The following is an 18,429-nucleotide window of genomic DNA, read 5'->3' as shown; positions in this document are numbered from 1 at the left end:
GCTGTGTGTATATATACTATAGTAATATAATATGCAGTAAGCTGTGTGTATATATACTATAGTAATATAATATGCAGTAAGCTGTGTGTATGTATACTATAGTAATATAATATGCAGTAAGCTGTGTGTATGTATACTACAGTAATATAATATGCAGTAAGCTGTGTGTATATATACTATAGTAATAGAATATGCAGTAAGCTGTCTGTATACTATAGTAATATAATATGCAGTAAGCTGTGTGTATACTATAGTAATATAATATGCAGTAAGCTGTGTGTATGTATACTACAGTAATATAATATGCAGTAAGCTGTGTGTATATATACTATAGTAATATAATATGCAGTAAGCTGTATGTATACTATAGTAATATAATATGCAGTAAGCTGTGTGTATATATACTATAGTAATATAATATGCAGTAAGCTGTGTGTATGTATACTATAGTAATATAATATGCAGTAAGCTGTGTGTATGTATACTATAGTAATAGAATATGCAGTAAGCTGTGTGTATATATACTATAGTAATATAATATGCAGTAAGCTGTGTGTATGTATACTATAGTAATATAATATGCAGTAAGCTGTCTGTATGTATACTACAGTAATATAATATGCAGTAAGCTGTGTGTATGTATACTACAGTAATATAATATGCAGTAAGCTGTGTGTATGTATACTATAGTAATAGAATATGCAGTAAGCTGTCTGTATACTATAGTAATATAATATGGAGTAAGCTGTGTGTATGTATACTATAGTAATATAATATGCAGTAAGCTGTGTGTATGTATACTATAGTAATATAATATGCAGTAAGCTGTGTGTATGTATACTATAGTAATAGAATATGCAGTAAGCTGTGTGTATGTATACTATAGTAATATAATATGCAGTAAGCTGTGTGTATATATACTATAGTAATATAATATGCAGTAAGCTGTGTGTATGTATACTATAGTAATAGAATATGCAGTAAGCTGTGTGTATACTATAGTAATATAATATGCAGTAAGCTGTGTGTATATATACTATAGTAATATAATATGCAGTAAGCTGTGTGTATATATACTATAGTAATAGAATATGCAGTAAGCTGTGTGTATGTATACTATAGTAATATAATATGCAGTAAGCTGTGTGTATATATACTATAGTAATATAATATGCAGTAAGCTGTGTGTATGTATACTATAGTAATATAATATGCAGTAAGCTGTCTGTATACTATAGTAATAGAATATGCAGTAAGCTGTGTGTATGTATACTATAGTAATAGAATATGCAGTAAGCTGTCTGTATACTATAGTAATAGAATATGCAGTAAGCTGTGTGTATGTATACTATAGTAATATAATATGCAGTAAGCTGTGTGTATATATACTATAGTAATATAATATGCAGTAAGCTGTGTGTATGTATACTATAGTAATAGAATATGCAGTAAGCTGTGTGTATACTATAGTAATATAATATGCAGTAAGCTGTGTGTATGTATACTATAGTAATATAATATGCAGTAAGCTGTGTGTATGTATACTATAGTAATATAATATGCAGTAAGCTGTGTGTATGTATACTATAGTAATATAATATGCAGTAAGCTGTGTGTATATATACTATAGTAATATAATATGCAGTAAGCTGTGTGTATGTATACTATAGTAATAGAATATGCAGTAAGCTGTGTGTATGTATACTATAGTAATATAATATGCAGTAAGCTGTGTGTATGTATACTACAGTAATATAATATGCAGTAAGCTGTGTGTATATATACTATAGTAATATAATATGCAGTAAGCTGTGTGTATGTATACTATAGTAATATAATATGCAGTAAGCTGTGTGTATGTATACTATAGTAATAGAATATGCAGTAAGCTGTGTGTCTGTATACTATAGTAATATAATATGCAGTAAGCTGTTTGTATGTATACTATAGTACTATAATATGCAGTAAGCTGTGTGTATATATACTATAGTAATATAATATGCAGTAAGCTGTGTGTATATATACTATAGTAATATAATATGCAGTAAGCTGTGTGTATGTATACTATAGTAATATAATATGCAGTAAGCTGTGTGTATATATACTATAGTAATATAATATGCAGTAAGCTGTGTGTATACTATAGTAATAGAATATGCAGTAAGCTGTGTGTATGTATACTATAGTAATAGAATATGCAGTAAGCTGTGTGTATGTATACTATAGTAATATAATATGCAGTAAGCTGTGTGTATGTATACTATAGTAATATAATATGCAGTAAGCTGTGTGTATGTATACTATAGTAATATAATATGCAGTAAGCTGTGTGTATGTATACTATAGTAATATAATATGCAGTAAGCTGTGTGTATATATACTATAGTAATATAATATGCAGTAAGCTGTGTGTATATATACTATAGTAATATAATATGCAGTAAGCTGTGTGTATGTATACTATAGTAATATAATATGCAGTAAGCTGTGTGTATATATACTATAGTAATATAATATGCAGTAAGCTGTGTGTATGTATACTATAGTAATATAATATGCAGTAAGCTGTGTGTATATATACTATAGTAATATAATATGCAGTAAGCTGTGTGTATATATACTACAGTAATATAATATGCAGTAAGCTGTGTGTATGTATACTATAGTAATATAATATGCAGTAAGCTGTGTGTATATATACTACAGTAATATAATATGCAGTAAGCTGTGTGTATATATACTACAGTAATATAATATGCAGTAAGCTGTGTGTATGTATACTATAGTAATATAATATGCAGTAAGCTGTGTGTATGTATACTATAGATATAGAATATGCAGTAAGCTGTGTGTATGTATACTATAGTAATATAATATGCAGTAAGCTGTGTGTATGTATACTATAGTAATATAATATGCAGTAAGCTGTGTGTATGTATACTATAGTAATATAATATGCAGTAAGCTGTGTGTATGTATACTATAGTAATAGAATATGCAGTAAGCTGTGTGTATGTATACTATAGTAATATAATATGCAGTAAGCTGTGTGTATGTATACTATAGTAATATAATATGCAGTAAGCTGTGTGTATGTATACTATAGATATAGAATATGCAGTAAGCTGTGTGTATATATACTATAGTAATATAATATGCAGTAAGCTGTGTGTATGTATACTATAGTAATAGAATATGCAGTAAGCTGTGTGTATGTATACTATAGATATAGAATATGCAGTAAGCCTCCAACTGACATGAAAGTAACAAAGTCAAGAGGGGGGGGGGGGGGGGTGAATACATAGGACAACACTCTTCTCTGAGCAATACCTCTTCAGAGTGGGGGCATCGTTTCTACACCAGCTGAACACCCCGTCCTCAATGGAGATACTGTCTGAGCCTGGGAACAGAGGAAGACATACAAGAGAGAGGAACAGGAAGTGAGTAGAGAGAGAGAGAGAGAGAGTATTGAAGCCTCATTAAAGACTAACACATCAAACAGCATCTGGGTACAGAGGCTGGGATGGCCTTTCTGCCTGTGTTTCTCACTCTGTCTGTGTGTGTTTCTCACTCTGTCTGCGTGTGTTTCTCACTCTGTGTATGTGTTTCTCATTCTGTGTGTGTGTGTGTGTGTGTGTTTCTCACTCTGTGTGTGTGTGTGTGTGTACATATGTGACTCACAGCCTGCTACAGCCATGCGCTCCACACTGTCCTCCTGCAGCTCCTCATGAGACAGAAACACACACAGACGTTTCATAGAAACACTGGCCTGCAGAGAGAGATGGAGGGAAGGAGAGAGAAAGAGACAGGGAGAGAGGGAGACAGATGGAGGGAGGGAGAGAAAGAGACAGGGAGAGAGGGAGACAGATGGAGGGAGGGAGAGAGAAAGAGACAGGGAGACAGATGGAGGGAGGGAGAGAGAAAGAGACAGGGAGAGAGGGAGACAGATGGAGGGAAGGAGAGAGAAAGAGACAGGGAGAGTGGGAGACAGATGGAGGGAGGGAGAGAGAAAGAGACAGGGAGAGAGGGAGACAGATGGAGGGAGGGAGAGAGAAAGAGACAGAGATGGAGGAAGGAGACAGCGGGGAGAGGGAGACAGATGGAGGGAGGGAGAGAGAAAGAGACAGGGAGACAGATGGAGGGAGGGAGAGAGAAAGAGACAGGGAGACAGATGGAGGGAAGGAGAGAGAAAGAGACAGGGAGAGAGGGAGACAGATGGAGGGAGGGAGAGAAAGAGAGACAGATGGAGGAAGGAGACAGCAGGGAGAGGGAGACAGATGGAGGGAGGGAGGGAGGGAGAGAAAGAGAGACAGAGATGGAGGAAGGAGACAGCAGGGAGGGAGACAGATGGAGGGAGGGAGAGAAAGAGAGACAGAGATGGAGGAAGGAGACAGCGGGGAGAGGGAGACAGATGGAGGGAGGGAGAGAGAAAGAGACAAGGAGAGAGGGAGACAGATGGAGGGAGGGAGAGAAAGAGAGACAGAGATGGAGGAAGGAGACAGCAGGGAGAGGTTGCATATTAGTGATGCGCGGGTTGATTCATAACCCGCAGTCCCCGCAGTTATATCTGCAGGAGGATGGGTTATGGTCATTACATATTGTGTGGCTGAAGGGTGGGCGGGCGACTGAGGGTGGTTGGCTGAAGGGTGGGTGGGGGGCTGAAGGGCGGGTGGTTGGCTGAAGGGCGGGTGGGGGGCTGAAGGGCAGGTGGTTGGCTGAAGGGCAGGTGGTTGGTTGAAGGGCAGGTTGGGGGCTGAAGGGCAGGTGGTTGGCTGAAGGGAGGGTGGTTGGCTGAAGGGAGGGTGGTTGGCTGAAGGGAGGGTGGGGGGCTGAAGGGCAGGTGGGGGGCTGAAGGGCAGGTGGGGGGCTGAAGGGTGGCTGAAGGGCAGGTTAAATAAATAGAAGCAATCCCTTGATTGTGTATTTTAGGCTTCATGGAGGTTGTTATATATTATTGACATTAGCACAGTATAGGCTGTTATCGCTCCAGTTACCAGTGTAGCCTGTTATCGCTCGAGTAACCAGTGTAGCCTGGACAATTTACAGTGCCATGCGAAAGTATTCGGCCCCCTTGAACTTTGCGACCTTTTGCCACATTTCAGGCTTCAAACATAAAGATATAAAACGTTATTTTTTTGTGAAGAATCAACAACAAGTGGGACACAATCATGAAGTGGAACGAAATTTATTGGATATTTCAAAGTTTTTTAATAAATCAAAAACTGAAAAATTGGGCGTGCAAAATTATTCAGCCCCCTTAAGTTAATACTTTGTAGCGCCACCTTTTGCTGCGATTACAGCTGTAAGTCGCTTGGGGTATGTCTCTATCAGTTTTGCACATCGAGAGACTGACATTTTTTCCCATTCCTCCTTGCAAAACAGCTCGAGCTCAGTGAGGTTGGATGGAGAGCATTTGTGAACAGCAGTTTTCAGTTCTTTCCACAGATTCTCGATTGGATTCAGGTCTGGACTTTGACTTTGCCATTCTAACACCTGGATGTGTTTATTTTTGAACCATTCCATTGTAGATTTTGCTTTATGTTTTGGATCATTGTCTTGTTGGAAGACAAATCTCCGTCCCAGTCTCAGGTCTTTTGCAGACTCCATCAGGTTTTCTTCCAGAATGGTCCTGTATTTGGCTCCATCCATCTTCCCATCAATTTTAACCATCTTCCCTGTCCCTGCTGAAGAAAAGCAGGCCCAAACCATGATGCTGCCACCACCATGTTTGACAGTGGGGATGGTGTGTTCAGCTGTGTTGCTTTTACGCCAAACATAACGTTTTGCATTGTTGCCAAAAAGTTCAATTTTGGTTTCATCTGACCAGAGCACCTTCTTCCACATGTTTGGTGTGTCTCCCAGGTGGCTTGTGGCAAACTTTAAACAACACTTTTTATGGATATCTTTAAGAAATGGCTTTCTTCTTGCCACTCTTCCATAAAGGCCAGATTTGTGCAATATACAACTGATTGTTGTCCTATGGACAGAGTCTCCCACCTCAGCTGTAGATCTCTGCAGTTCATCCAGAGTGATCATGGGCCTCTTGGCTGCATCTCTGATCAGTCTTCTCCTTGTATGAGCTGAAAGTTTAGAGGGACGGCCAGGTCTTGGTAGATTTGCAGTGGTCTGATACTCCTTCCATTTCAATATTATCGCTTGCACAGTGCTCCTTGGGATGTTTAAAGCTTGGGAAATCTTTTTGTATCCAAATCCGGCTTTAAACTTCTTCACAACAGTATCTCGGACCTGCCTGGTGTGTTCCTTGTTCTTCATGATGCTCTCTGCGCTTTTAACGGACCTCTGAGACTATCACAGTGCAGGTGCATTTATACGGAGACTTGATTACACACAGGTGGATTGTATTTATCATCATTAGTCATTTAGGTCAACATTGGATCATTCAGAGATCCTCACTGAACTTCTGGAGAGAGTTTGCTGCACTGAAAGTAAAGGGGCTGAATAATTTTGCACGCCCAATTTTTCCGTTTTTGAGTTGTTAAAAAAGTTTGAAATATCCAATAAATGTCGTTCCACTTCATGATTGTGTCCCACTTGTTGTTGATTCTTCACAAAAAAATACAGTTTTATATCTTTATGTCTGAAGCCTGAAATGTGGCAAAAGGTCGCAAAGTTCATGGGGGCCGAATACTTTCGCAAGGCACTGTATAGAATGACAAAAAGAAAGAATTACAGGGGGCAGTTTGGAAAAAAACTTTTTTTGAATAATTAATAAATATATACCCAACGTTCTGTAGTAACACTAGTCCTGTGTGAATAGGGCTTTATCCTTAATAATAAATATATACCCAACGTTCTGTAGTAACACTAGTCCTGTGTGAATAGGGCTTTATCCTTAATAATATATATATACCCAACGTTCTGTAGTAACACTAGTCCCGTGTGAATAGGGCTTTATCCTTAATAATATATATATACCCAACGTTCTGTAGTAACACTAGTCCTGTGTGAATAGGGCTTTATCCTTAATAATAAATATATACCCAACGTTCTGTAGTAACACTAGTCCTGTGTGAATAGGGCTTTATCCTTAATAATATATATATACCCAACGTTCTGTAGTAACACTAGTCCCGTGTGAATAGGGCTTTATCCTTAATAATATATATATACCCAACGTTCTGTAGTAACACTAGTCCCGTGTGAATAGGGCTTTATCCTTAATAATATATATATACCCAACGTTCTGTAGTAACACTAGTCCCGTGTGAATAGGGCTTTATCCTTAATAATATATATATACCCAACGTTCTGTAGTAACACTAGTCCCGTGTGAATAGGGCTTTATCCTTAATAATATATATATACCCAACGTTCTGTAGTAACACTAGTCCCGTGTGAATAGGGCTTTATCCTTAATAATATATATATACCCAACGTTCTGTAGTAACACTAGTCCCGTGTGAATAGGGCTTTATCCTTAATAATATATATATAACCAACGTTCTGTAGTAACACTAGTCCCGTGTGAATAGGGCTTTATCCTTAATAATATATATATACCCAACGTTCTGTAGTAACACTAGTCCCGTGTGAATAGGGCTTTATCCTTAATAATATATATATAACCAACGTTCTGTAGTAACAAGCCATTTTGCCACAACTTTGGAAGTATGCTTGGGTTCATTGTCCATTTGGAAGACCCATTTGCAACCAAGCTTTAACTTCCTGACTGATGTCTTGAGATGTTGCTTCAATAATTTTCACGATGCCATCTATTTTGTGAAGTGCACCAGTCCATCCTGCAGCAAAGCACCCCCACAACATGATTCTACCACCCCCGTGCTTCACGGTTGGCACGGTGTTCTCCCCCTTTTTCCTCCAAACATAACGATTATGGCCAAACAATTCTATTTTTGTTTCATCAGACCAGAGAACATTTCTCCAAAAAGTGCAATCTTTGTCCCCATGTGCAGTTGCAAACTGTAGTCTGGCTTTTTTATGGCGGTTTTGGAGCAGTAGCTTTTTCCTTGCTGAGCGGCCTTTCAGGTTATGTCGATATTGGACTCATTTTACTGTGGATATAGGTACTTTTGAACCTGTTTCCTCCAGCATCTTCACAAGGTCCTTTGCTGCTGTTCTGGGATTGATTTGCACTTTTCGCACCAAAGTGCGTTCATCTCTAGGAGACAGAACGCGTCTCCTTCCTGAGCGACGGCTGCGTGGTCCATTGGTGTTTATACTTGCGTAGTATACCATTGTTTGTACAGATGGTACCTTCAGGCGTTTGGAAATTGCTCCCAAGGATGAACCAGACTTGTGGAGGTCTACAATTATTTTTCTGAGGTCTTGGCTGATTTCTTTTGATTTTCCCATGACGTCAAGCAAGGAGGTGCTGAGTTTGAAGGTAGGCCTTGAAATACATCCACAGGTACACCTCCAATTGACTCAAATTATGTCAATTAGCCTATCAGAAGCTTCTAAAGCCATGACATAATTTTCTGGAATTTTCCAAGCTGTTTAAAGGCAGTCAACTTAGTGTATGTAAACGTCTGACCCACTGGAATTGTGATACAGTGAATTTTAAGCGAAATAATCTGTCTGTAAACAATTGTTGAAAAAATGACTTGTGTCATGCACAAATTAGATGTCCTAACTGACTGGCCAAAACTATAGTTTGTTAACAAGAAATTTGTGGAGTGGTTGAAAAACTAGTTATAATGACTCCAACCTAAGTGTATGTACTTCTGACTTCAACTGTATACCATTCCATTACTATCAATACTATATTGGATTTTTTTTTATAACCTTATTTAACTAGGCAAGTCAAATTCTTATTTTCAATGACGGCCTAGCAACGGTGGGCTACCCTGCCGACCTGACTTTATATCATTCCAATACTATCAATACTATATTGCACATGATTTGTCATGATCCTATGATGACAATGATCAACTTTGGTTGATGGATTCATTCATTAGTAACCAACTGATTGATTGACTGATTAATTAATTGGCCAATGGACTGACCGATTGACTAATTGATATACCATACTGACCTGCACCACGAGGCTGAAAGATTGATTTATTGATTGATTGATCAATATCTTGCCCCTGGTCACCAGCAGCATGGTGCAGCTCACCGGTCTGTACAGCATATGAATCTGTCTGTCTGTCTGTGCGTGTGTCTGTGGCCAATTCTGATATTTTGCCCAATTATTGGCAAGAGCTGATCTGATTGGTCAAACAACGTATTAGGGAAACATATAAATCAGAACTGGGCTGCGTGTGTAAACGCAGCCATAGAGTGATCTGCAGTACAGCCCTCAGCACGTATCTGGTCCACACATGTTACATGTTAATGAATTAATCACCTAGATGGAATCTGATTGGTTGGAGTTAATTGGTTAGTTTACTGTTTCACTTCATTGATACATTGATGGATTTGATTTATAGATGAATACAGTGACTGATTCGATTGAATTTGCATATTGATTGATTTGTAGATAGATTATTTGATCGATTGATTTGCTGTCCAGACCTGATCAGCACACCTACCTGGACCATGCTGCTGATGACCATGGGCAGCATGTTGAGGGGGAAACGCAGGATGTTGAACAGAGCCAGAGACACAAATGCCTTCTGAGCATCCAGCACGTTCCTCTCATCTATCATCACATACACGGTGAACGTAGACAGCGCCACCTGGGGGACGGGAGGGGAAATACATGTTATATATCGTATAACAATACCATCACATAAACTGAACGTTCACAGCGCCACCTGGGGGATGGGAGGGGAAATACATGTTATATATCATCATCAGATACACTGAGGGGAGGGCAGAGACAATCAAAGACAATGTTAAATATTTATGTCAGGGACATAGGTGGATCAAGTGACCATGTAAGAGTGAGTGTGAGCATGCATGTGTGTGTGTGTCTACATGTCTCTGTAACTCACCAGAAAGGGAGCACAGACCCAGGTGAAGGTGGATATTGCCCCCAGGTAAGCAGCCTTCTTGAGGACACGGAGCTCGCTCTCTCTGATGGCTGACACCTTGTCTTTGAAGGCCAGCTCCCACGCATACAGCTTCAACACCTTTAGGTTCAGGTTTAGGTTCAGGTTTAGGTTTAGGTTCAGGTTTAGGTTCAGGTTTAGGTTTAGGTTCAGGTTCAGGTTTATTTGAACATCTCGGTACATATTCAGAAACATTGATCAAATTGATCAAATTTGTGTCTGTCTGAGCTCATCCGGCTGTGTCTGACTGAGCTCGTCCGGCTGTGTCTGACTGAGCTCGTCCGGCTGTGTCTGACTGAGCTCGTCCGGCTGTGTCTGACTGAGCTCGTCCGGCTGTGTCTGTCTCAACTCGTCCGGCTGTGTCTGACTGAGCTCGTCCGGCTGTGTCTGACTGAGCTCGTCCGGCTGTGTCTGACTGAGCTCGTCCGGCTGTGTCTGACTGAGCTCGTCCGGCTGTGTCTGACTGAGCTCGTCCGGCTGTGTCTGACTGAGCTCGTCCGGCTGTGTCTGACTGAGCTCGTCCGGCTGTGTCTGACTGAGCTCGTCCGGCTGTGTCTGTCTGAGCTCGTCCGGCTGTGTCTGTCTGAGCTCGTCCGGCTGTATCTGACTGAGCTCGTCCGGCTGTATCTGACTGAGCTCGTCCGGCTGTGTCCGTCTGGCTTAATAAACCCCAAACTGCAAACCCAGCCCATCTGGCACTCCAGCCAGGCTAGAGGAAACGCTGAAAGAACTGTAATCGAAAGTATTTGACCCCAACCCTGACATGCAGAAACATACAGAAAATGTGATACAAATTGAAACAGTATATAAACCTCAGGTCAAAAGACATGTGATGTGATACCTTGATGCCGTTGAGAACTTCGTTCATCAGCTTGATGCGGTTGTCTTTACTCTTCATCTGAGCTACCTGGTGATCACAACACACAACGCTGGCTATTACATCTCTGCTACATATCTCTATTACAACTCCATTACAACTCCATTACATCTCCATTACATCTCTATTACATCTCTATTACATCTCTATTACATCTCTGCTACATATCTCTATTACAACTCCATTACAACTCCATTACAACTCCATTACATCTCTATTACATCTCTATTACATCTCTGCTACAACTCCATTACAACTCCGCTACATCTCTATTACATCTCTATTACATCTCTATTACATCTCTATTACATCTCTATTACATCTCTATTACAACTCTATTACATCTCTATTACATCTCTATTACATCTCTATTACATCTCTATTACATCTCTATTACATCTCTATTACATCTCTATTACAACTCTATTACATCTCTATTACAACTCTGCTACAACTCCATTACAACTCCATTACATCTCTATTACATCTCTATTACATCTCTATTACATCTCTATTACATCTCTATTACATCTCTATTACATCTCTGCTACAACTCTATTACAACTCTATTACATCTCTGCTACAACTCCATTACATCTCTATTACATCTCTATTACATCTCTGCTACAACTCCATTACAACTCCATTACATCTCCATTACATCTCTATTACATCTCTATTACATCTCTATTACATCTCTATTACAACTCTATTACATCTCTGCTACAACTCCATTACAACTCCATTACATCTCCATTACATCTCTATTACATCTCTATTACATCTCTATTACATCTCTATTACAACTCTATTACATCTCTGCTACAACTCCATTACAACTCCATTACATCTCCATTACATCTCTATTACATCTCTATTACATCTCTATTACATCTCTATTACATCTCTGCTACAACTCCATTAGAACTCTATTACAACTCTATTACATCTCTGCTACAACTCCATTACATCTCTATTACATCTCTATTACATCTCTGCTACAACTCTATTACAACTCTATTACATCTCTGCTACAACTCCATTACAACTCCATTACAACTCCATTACATCTCTATTACATCTCTATTACATCTCTGCTACAACTCCATTACAACTCCATTACATCTCCATTACATCTCTATTACATCTCTGCTACAACTCTATTACAACTCTATTACATCTCTATTACATCTCTGCTACATCTCTGCTACAACTCCATTACAACTCCATTACATCTCTATTACATCTCTATTACATCTCTGCTACAACTCCATTACAACTCCATTACATCTCTATTACATCTCTATTACATCTCTGCTACAACTCCATTACAACTCCATTACATCTCCATTACATCTCTGCTACAACTCTATTACAACTCTATTACAACTCTATTACATCTCTGCTACAACTCCATTACAACTCCATTACATCTCTATTACATCTCTATTACATCTCTGCTACAACTCCATTACAACTCCATTACATCTCCATTACATCTCTATTACATCTCTGCTACAACTCTATTACAACTCTATTACAACTCTATTACAACTCTATTACAACTCCATTACATCTCTGCTACATCTCCATTACATTGCCGCTACATCTCTATTACATCGCCGCTACATCTCTAGCGATACCTGGTATGTTGTGAATAAGGGGTCAGAGAGGTACCTGGTATGTTTTGGTCTTCATGGCGATCACACCGTTGATTGGCACCATCAGAACCATTACAGCCACGCCAGCCAGCACCGACGGACCCAAGTTCTACACAGGAAAATTACATCACAAACCATTGAGAAATTGTTAAGATAACAACAGTCTCTGCTGTGTATGTAACGGAGTTGGATTCAGAACATCACTCCTTAGCTTGAAATGTGTCTACTTGCGCCATCAAAATGCTATCCAGATCACTACCAGTCAGTAACAAGTACCAGCCACAGGATGTACAGAGTCAGTATGACCTCTTGGTTTATTAAAGATCTTTGGTGCGTACCAGCCACAGGAATTACAGGGCCCTTATGACCTCTTGGTTTATTTAAAGATCTGTGGTGCGTACCTGCCACAGGAAGTACAGGGCCAGTATGACCTCTTGGTTTATTTAAAAGATCTTTGGTGCGTACCAGCCACAGGAATTACAGGGCCCGTATGACCTCTTGGTTTATTTAAAGATCTTTGGTGCGTACCTGCCACAGGAAGTACAGGGCCAGTATGACCTGTAGAGGAGCAGACCAGATCATGTTGATGTAGGTGATGAGGTCCATGAAGCGCTGGGCGTCGACCGACATCAGGTTGACGATCTCTCCCACTGTAGACGTACGCCGCGCCGCGTTACTGATCACCAGAGCCTGGGAGAGGGCAGAGGTCAGAGGTTAAAGGTCAGACGAAGGGTCTAAGGGTCAATGAAGGGTCTACAAAAGTCAGATCAATCGATCATCGGCAGAATATTGATTGATTGATTAGTACACCTACGATCAGTAGACAGCCCCTTTTATTGTGGTGTGGAGCATCATGCCAAATTAACTCTCAATCAATCACTAATCAAAACAATCAGTCACTAATCAAATCAATCAGTCACTAATCAAATCAATCAGTCACTAATCAAATCAATCAGTCACTGATCAACAAATCAATCAGTCACTGATCAACAAATCAATCAGTCACTGATCAACAAATCAATCAGTCACTGATCAACAAATCAATCAGTCACTGATCAAATCAATTAGTCACTAATCAAATCAATCAGTCACTGATCAACAAATCAATCAGTCACTGATCAAATCAATCAGTCACTAATCAAATCAATCAGTCACTAATCAAATCAATCAGTCACTAATCAAATCAATCAGTCACTAATCAAATCAATCAATTGATCAGCAGAATATTATTTAAACGAAACCTTTATTTAAATGGTACCTTCATTTAACTAGGCAAGTCGATAGTGATTACCTTCCTGTAGACAGCTCCTACTATAGCAGTGCGTAGCCTCATTCCCGTGACGAAGCACACAATAGTGATTACCTTCCTGTAGACAGCTCCTACTATAGCCGTGCGTAGCCTCATCCCCGTGACGAAGCACACAATAGTGATTACCTTCCTGTAGACAGCTCCTACTATAGCCGTGCGTAGCCTCATCCCCGTGACGAAGCACACAATAGTGATTACCTTCCTGTAGACAGCTCCTAGTATAGCCGTGCGTAGCCTCATCCCCGTGACGAAGCACACAATAGTGATTACCTTCCTGTAGACAGCTCCTACTATAGCCGTGCGTAGCCTCATCCCCGTGACGAAGCACACAATAGTGATTACCTTCCTGTAGACAGCTCCTAGTATAGCCGTGCGTAGCCTCATCCCCGTGACGAAGCACACAATAATGATTACCTTCCTGTAGACAGCTCCTACTATAGCAGTGCGTAGCCTCATCCCCGTGACGAAGCACACAATAGTGATTACCTTCCTGTAGACAGCTCCTACTATAGCAGTGCGTAGCCTCATCCCCGTGACGAAGCACACAATAGTGATTACCTTCCTGTAGACAGCTCCTACTATAGCAGTGCGTAGCCTCATCCCCGTGACGAAGCACACAATAATGATTACCTTCCTGTAGACAGCTCCTACTATAGCAGTGCGTAGCCTCATCCCCGTGACGAAGCACACAATAGTGATTACCTTCCTGTAGACAGCTCCTACTATAGCAGTGCGTAGCCTCATTCCCGTGACGAAGCACACAATAATGATTACCTTCCTGTAGACAGCTCCTACTATAGCAGTGCGTAGCCTCATTCCCGTAACGAAGCACACATGGAAGTACTTCTGCAGGATGAGGGTCTGGAAGCAGGTACAAACGAAGAGCAGCGCGGTGTAGAAGTAGCCCTGCCACGAGGGGGCGCTAGAGTCGTTCACAAACTGGATCAGCAACCTGAAGGGGTTGGAGATCAAGGGGGGTTAGCAGGTCAGGGGGTAAAAAAAGGAAATGACACAGGCTGAGAGACGATGATTAAAAAGAGGTCAAATGTCAACGGGTAGGGACGGCAAGAGAGATGGACACAAAAGGCCGCATTCAAGGGTTCTTCTGACGGTCTGGAACAACAGGTCCGTTTGGCGACGTCAGAAAAAAAAAAACTCTTGATTTCTAATAATTCCAAGTGCACATGAACACAGCAAGACAGGTCAAACAGGCTGAAATGACAAGAGGACATGAACACAGCAAGACAGGTCAAACATCTATACAGGCTGAAATGACAAGAGGACATGAACACAGCAACACAGGTCAAACAGGCTGAAATGACAAGAGGACATGAACACAGCAAGACAGGTCAAACATCTATACAGGCTGAAATGACAAGAGGACATGAACACAGCAACACAGGTCAAACATCTATACAGGCTGAAATGACAAGAGGACATGAACACAGCAAGACAGGTCAAACAGGCTGAAATGACAAGAGGACATGAACACAGCAAGACAGGTCAAACATCTATACAGGCTGAAATGACAAGAGGACATGAACACAGCAAGACAGGTGAAACAGGCTGAAATGACAAGAGCACATGAACACAGCAAGACAGGTCAAACATCCATACAGCCTGAAATGACAAGAGGACATGAACACAGCAAGACAGGTCAACCATCTATACAGCCTGAGCGGGAGAAAGAGAGGTCTAGTGTTGCACGTTGTACCCAAACTACAGTACTTTTTTGATATTATATCTTGGAAAAACTGTCCTGTATTAGAATGACTTACTTTCGGTTCTTCTATCAAATATGTTTGGACGTTCGGAAATTAACTAAATGTTTTGAACTTATTAGGAAAAAAAGTTTTTTGTAAGACATGAACAGAATGCATCAGTGGCTCGTATTCCCTGAAACTTCCTGCAGAGGCAACGGCACGGGAATGACCGTCTGTCTGTGTGTGTGTGTGTGTGTGTGTGTGTCTGTGTGTGTCTGTGTGTGTGTGTGTGGGTCTGTGTGTGTGTCTGTGTGTGTGTCTGTGTGTGTGTGTGTGTCTGTGTGTGTGTGTCTGTGTCTGTGTCTGTGTGTGTGTGTATCTGTCTGTGTGTGTGTGTGTGTGTGTGTGTGTCTGTGTGTGTGTGTCTGTGTGTGTGTCTGTGTGTGTGTGTGTGTGTTCCGCGTATTGTCCACCACTTTGTGTAGCCGTTAGCGATGCTAACGATAACCGTCTTTAGGTAAACGGAAAGGCTTTACCAAAAAAAACCTCTCTCAATTAAAAAGTTAAGTACCGGGCAGAATCATGACGATTTGCATCAATCTAGCGGGCATTTGTTTTGCAAACTCCATCACGTGTGCAACAGAAACAACGCTAACCTCACAACACCAGGTGCCTGAGCACCTCGTCCCCAGGCTTGGATTGCTGGCCCGTAGAGCCTGGTAACACCGTGCCACAAAGTGGAACTTGAAAAGGGTTCCGGAACATTTTTGAAAATCGGCAAACAAAATATATGTATATATCACATTGAACATATTAGTGGAAGCCCACTTGATTCTGAGTTCAGGGGGGGAAAGGGGGGAGGGGGGGGGATACAGTTTGAAAACTATTTCTAAGATGACTACATTTTCTTAGTTCACTTTTGAATTTTCTGACGCTCAACCAGTTAGCAAGTCGTAAATGTCAGAGTTTCCCAGTTCCGACTGGCAAGTGAACACAGCACCAATCACTTGAGCTGCTCGCGCTCTGAAGTCCACAATGTAGCGGGCGGATCTAAGGGCTCAGGATAGATGGTGATGGACAGAGATAGATGGTGATGGACAGAGATAGATGGTGATGGACAGAGATAGATGGTGATGGACAGAGATAGATGGTGATGGACAGAGATAGATGGTGATGGACAGCCAATTAAAACTACCCCCCCCCACTAGAACAGAAACAGCTACCCCCCCCCCCCCCCCCCCCCACACACACTAGAAGAGAAACACCTACAACTACCCCCCCCCCACTAGAAGAGAAACACCTACAACTACCCCTCCCCACACTAGAACAGAAACACCTACAACTACCCCTCCCCACACTAGAACAGAAACACCTACAACTACCCCCCCCCCACTAGAACAGAAACACCTACAACTACCCCTCCCCACTAGAAGAGAAACACCTACAACTACCCCTCCCCCCCCACTAGAACAGAAACACCTACAACTACCCCTCCCCCCCCCACTAGAACAGAAACACCTACAACTACCCCCCCCCCCCCCCACTAGAACAGAAACACCTACAACTACCCCTCCCCCCACTAGAACAGAAACACCTACAACTACCACACCCCCCCACTAGAACAGAAACACCTACAAGTACCCCCCCCCCCCCCCCCCCACCCCACTAGAAGAGAAGACCTGACGAGAGTATCTCACCTACCGGAGTATATTCGGCCCCACGAACATGAGAATGTCCTGGATGATCTTGTAGAGAGAAGAGATGAGGAAGTAGGGTCCGAAGGTGAGACAGAGGGCCCAGAACAGAGAGGGTTCTCTAGTCTTCTGGGGTGTCTTCATAATCAGGATCTCTGACTCCTCTACGGGGACACCCTCCTTCCTCTCTCCCCGAGGAGCCTTCTTAGGAGAGTACAGAGTCTTCTCCTCCGGTCTGGGAGAAAGGGAGGGAGGGAGGGAGGGAGGGAGGGAGGGGAAGAGAAGGAGTTATTTAGCTTGTTTTCCTTCTTTGAACGTTTTGCTACGATGTGCCCTGATGAACATGACCTTTTGACTTTGCCTGAGTGCAAACGCGCCATGATGTGCAAGTACGTGTGTGTGGAGGTGTGTGGTTCCTGGTGGGTTCTCCTGACCTTTTGACCTTCAGGCACTCGTTGTTCCAGCGTCGTACGAGCTGAGGGACGACCCTCTGGGAGCGGTCCTCTGAGTTCAGACACCACAGATCCTTCTGTTCTAACGGACGCTTATAACCTGTTACTATCAGACTGGAGGAGAGGGGGAGATAGAAAAATGAGCGAGAGGGAGAGAGAGAAACACAGAGAGACACACACAGAGAGAGAGACAGAGAGAGAGAGACAGAGAGAGAGACACAGAGAGAAAAAGAGAGAGAAACACACAGTGAAACACACACAGAGAGAAACACACAGAGAAACAGAAGGAAGGAAGAAAGGAAGGAAACAGTCAGCACTATCACTTCCTCTAGAAACAGAAACTCATGCCTGCTGTTTCCAGAGGGGTATCCTACAACCCAGGATCAATGAGTTCGCCAGCTAACTTCCATAAACAACCAGAAATTACTATAGATTTTCTCCGGTTCATTAAGAAAGCTAAACTTAGATGTGTTTTTGGTTGTTGAGTCAATTAGACCATGCCAAAGGTTATTTTAAAATATATATTTTTATTTCCTAACAGCTCACCCAGTGATCCACCAGAAGCTGATTCTGGACAGAAAGGAAGCTCCGATCTCAGGACAGGGATTCTGTAACCGGCAGGAGATGGAACACACAGTTAGAAAACACACACACACACACAGAGAAACACACACACACACACACGAACGGACACACACACACACACGCACGGACACACACACACACGCACGAACGGACACACACACAGAGAAACAC

The 18,429-nt window shown here is 41.5% G+C and overlaps 1 protein-coding gene across 2 annotated transcripts in view; it reads right to left on the bottom strand.

The window, feature by feature from the left end:
* The window catches only part of LOC139421667 (multidrug resistance-associated protein 1-like), a 77,092-nt gene that overhangs the window by 41,711 nt on the left and 16,952 nt on the right, over positions 1 to 18,429 (bottom strand). For both annotated transcript variants that reach the window (XM_071172757.1, XM_071172758.1), the window contains exons 6-16: positions 18,220 to 18,281; positions 17,656 to 17,787; positions 17,229 to 17,456; positions 14,599 to 14,776; positions 13,044 to 13,205; positions 12,532 to 12,624; positions 10,819 to 10,884; positions 9,921 to 10,058; positions 9,516 to 9,662; positions 3,682 to 3,769; positions 3,331 to 3,400 (exon numbers count right to left, since the gene is read on the bottom strand). In XM_071172757.1, the coding sequence (XP_071028858.1) occupies positions 3,331 to 3,400; positions 3,682 to 3,769; positions 9,516 to 9,662; positions 9,921 to 10,058; positions 10,819 to 10,884; positions 12,532 to 12,624; positions 13,044 to 13,205; positions 14,599 to 14,776; positions 17,229 to 17,456; positions 17,656 to 17,787; positions 18,220 to 18,281 (1,364 nt within the window). The remainder of the gene's footprint in view (positions 1 to 3,330; positions 3,401 to 3,681; positions 3,770 to 9,515; positions 9,663 to 9,920; positions 10,059 to 10,818; positions 10,885 to 12,531; positions 12,625 to 13,043; positions 13,206 to 14,598; positions 14,777 to 17,228; positions 17,457 to 17,655; positions 17,788 to 18,219; positions 18,282 to 18,429) is intronic.

This window comes from Oncorhynchus clarkii, chromosome 12 (genome assembly GCF_045791955.1).
Source record: "Oncorhynchus clarkii lewisi isolate Uvic-CL-2024 chromosome 12, UVic_Ocla_1.0, whole genome shotgun sequence".
Taxonomy (NCBI): Eukaryota; Metazoa; Chordata; class Actinopteri; order Salmoniformes; family Salmonidae; genus Oncorhynchus; species Oncorhynchus clarkii.
The sequence above is the reverse complement of the archived record's forward strand: the minus strand, read 5'-3'. Positions and strand labels throughout refer to the sequence as shown.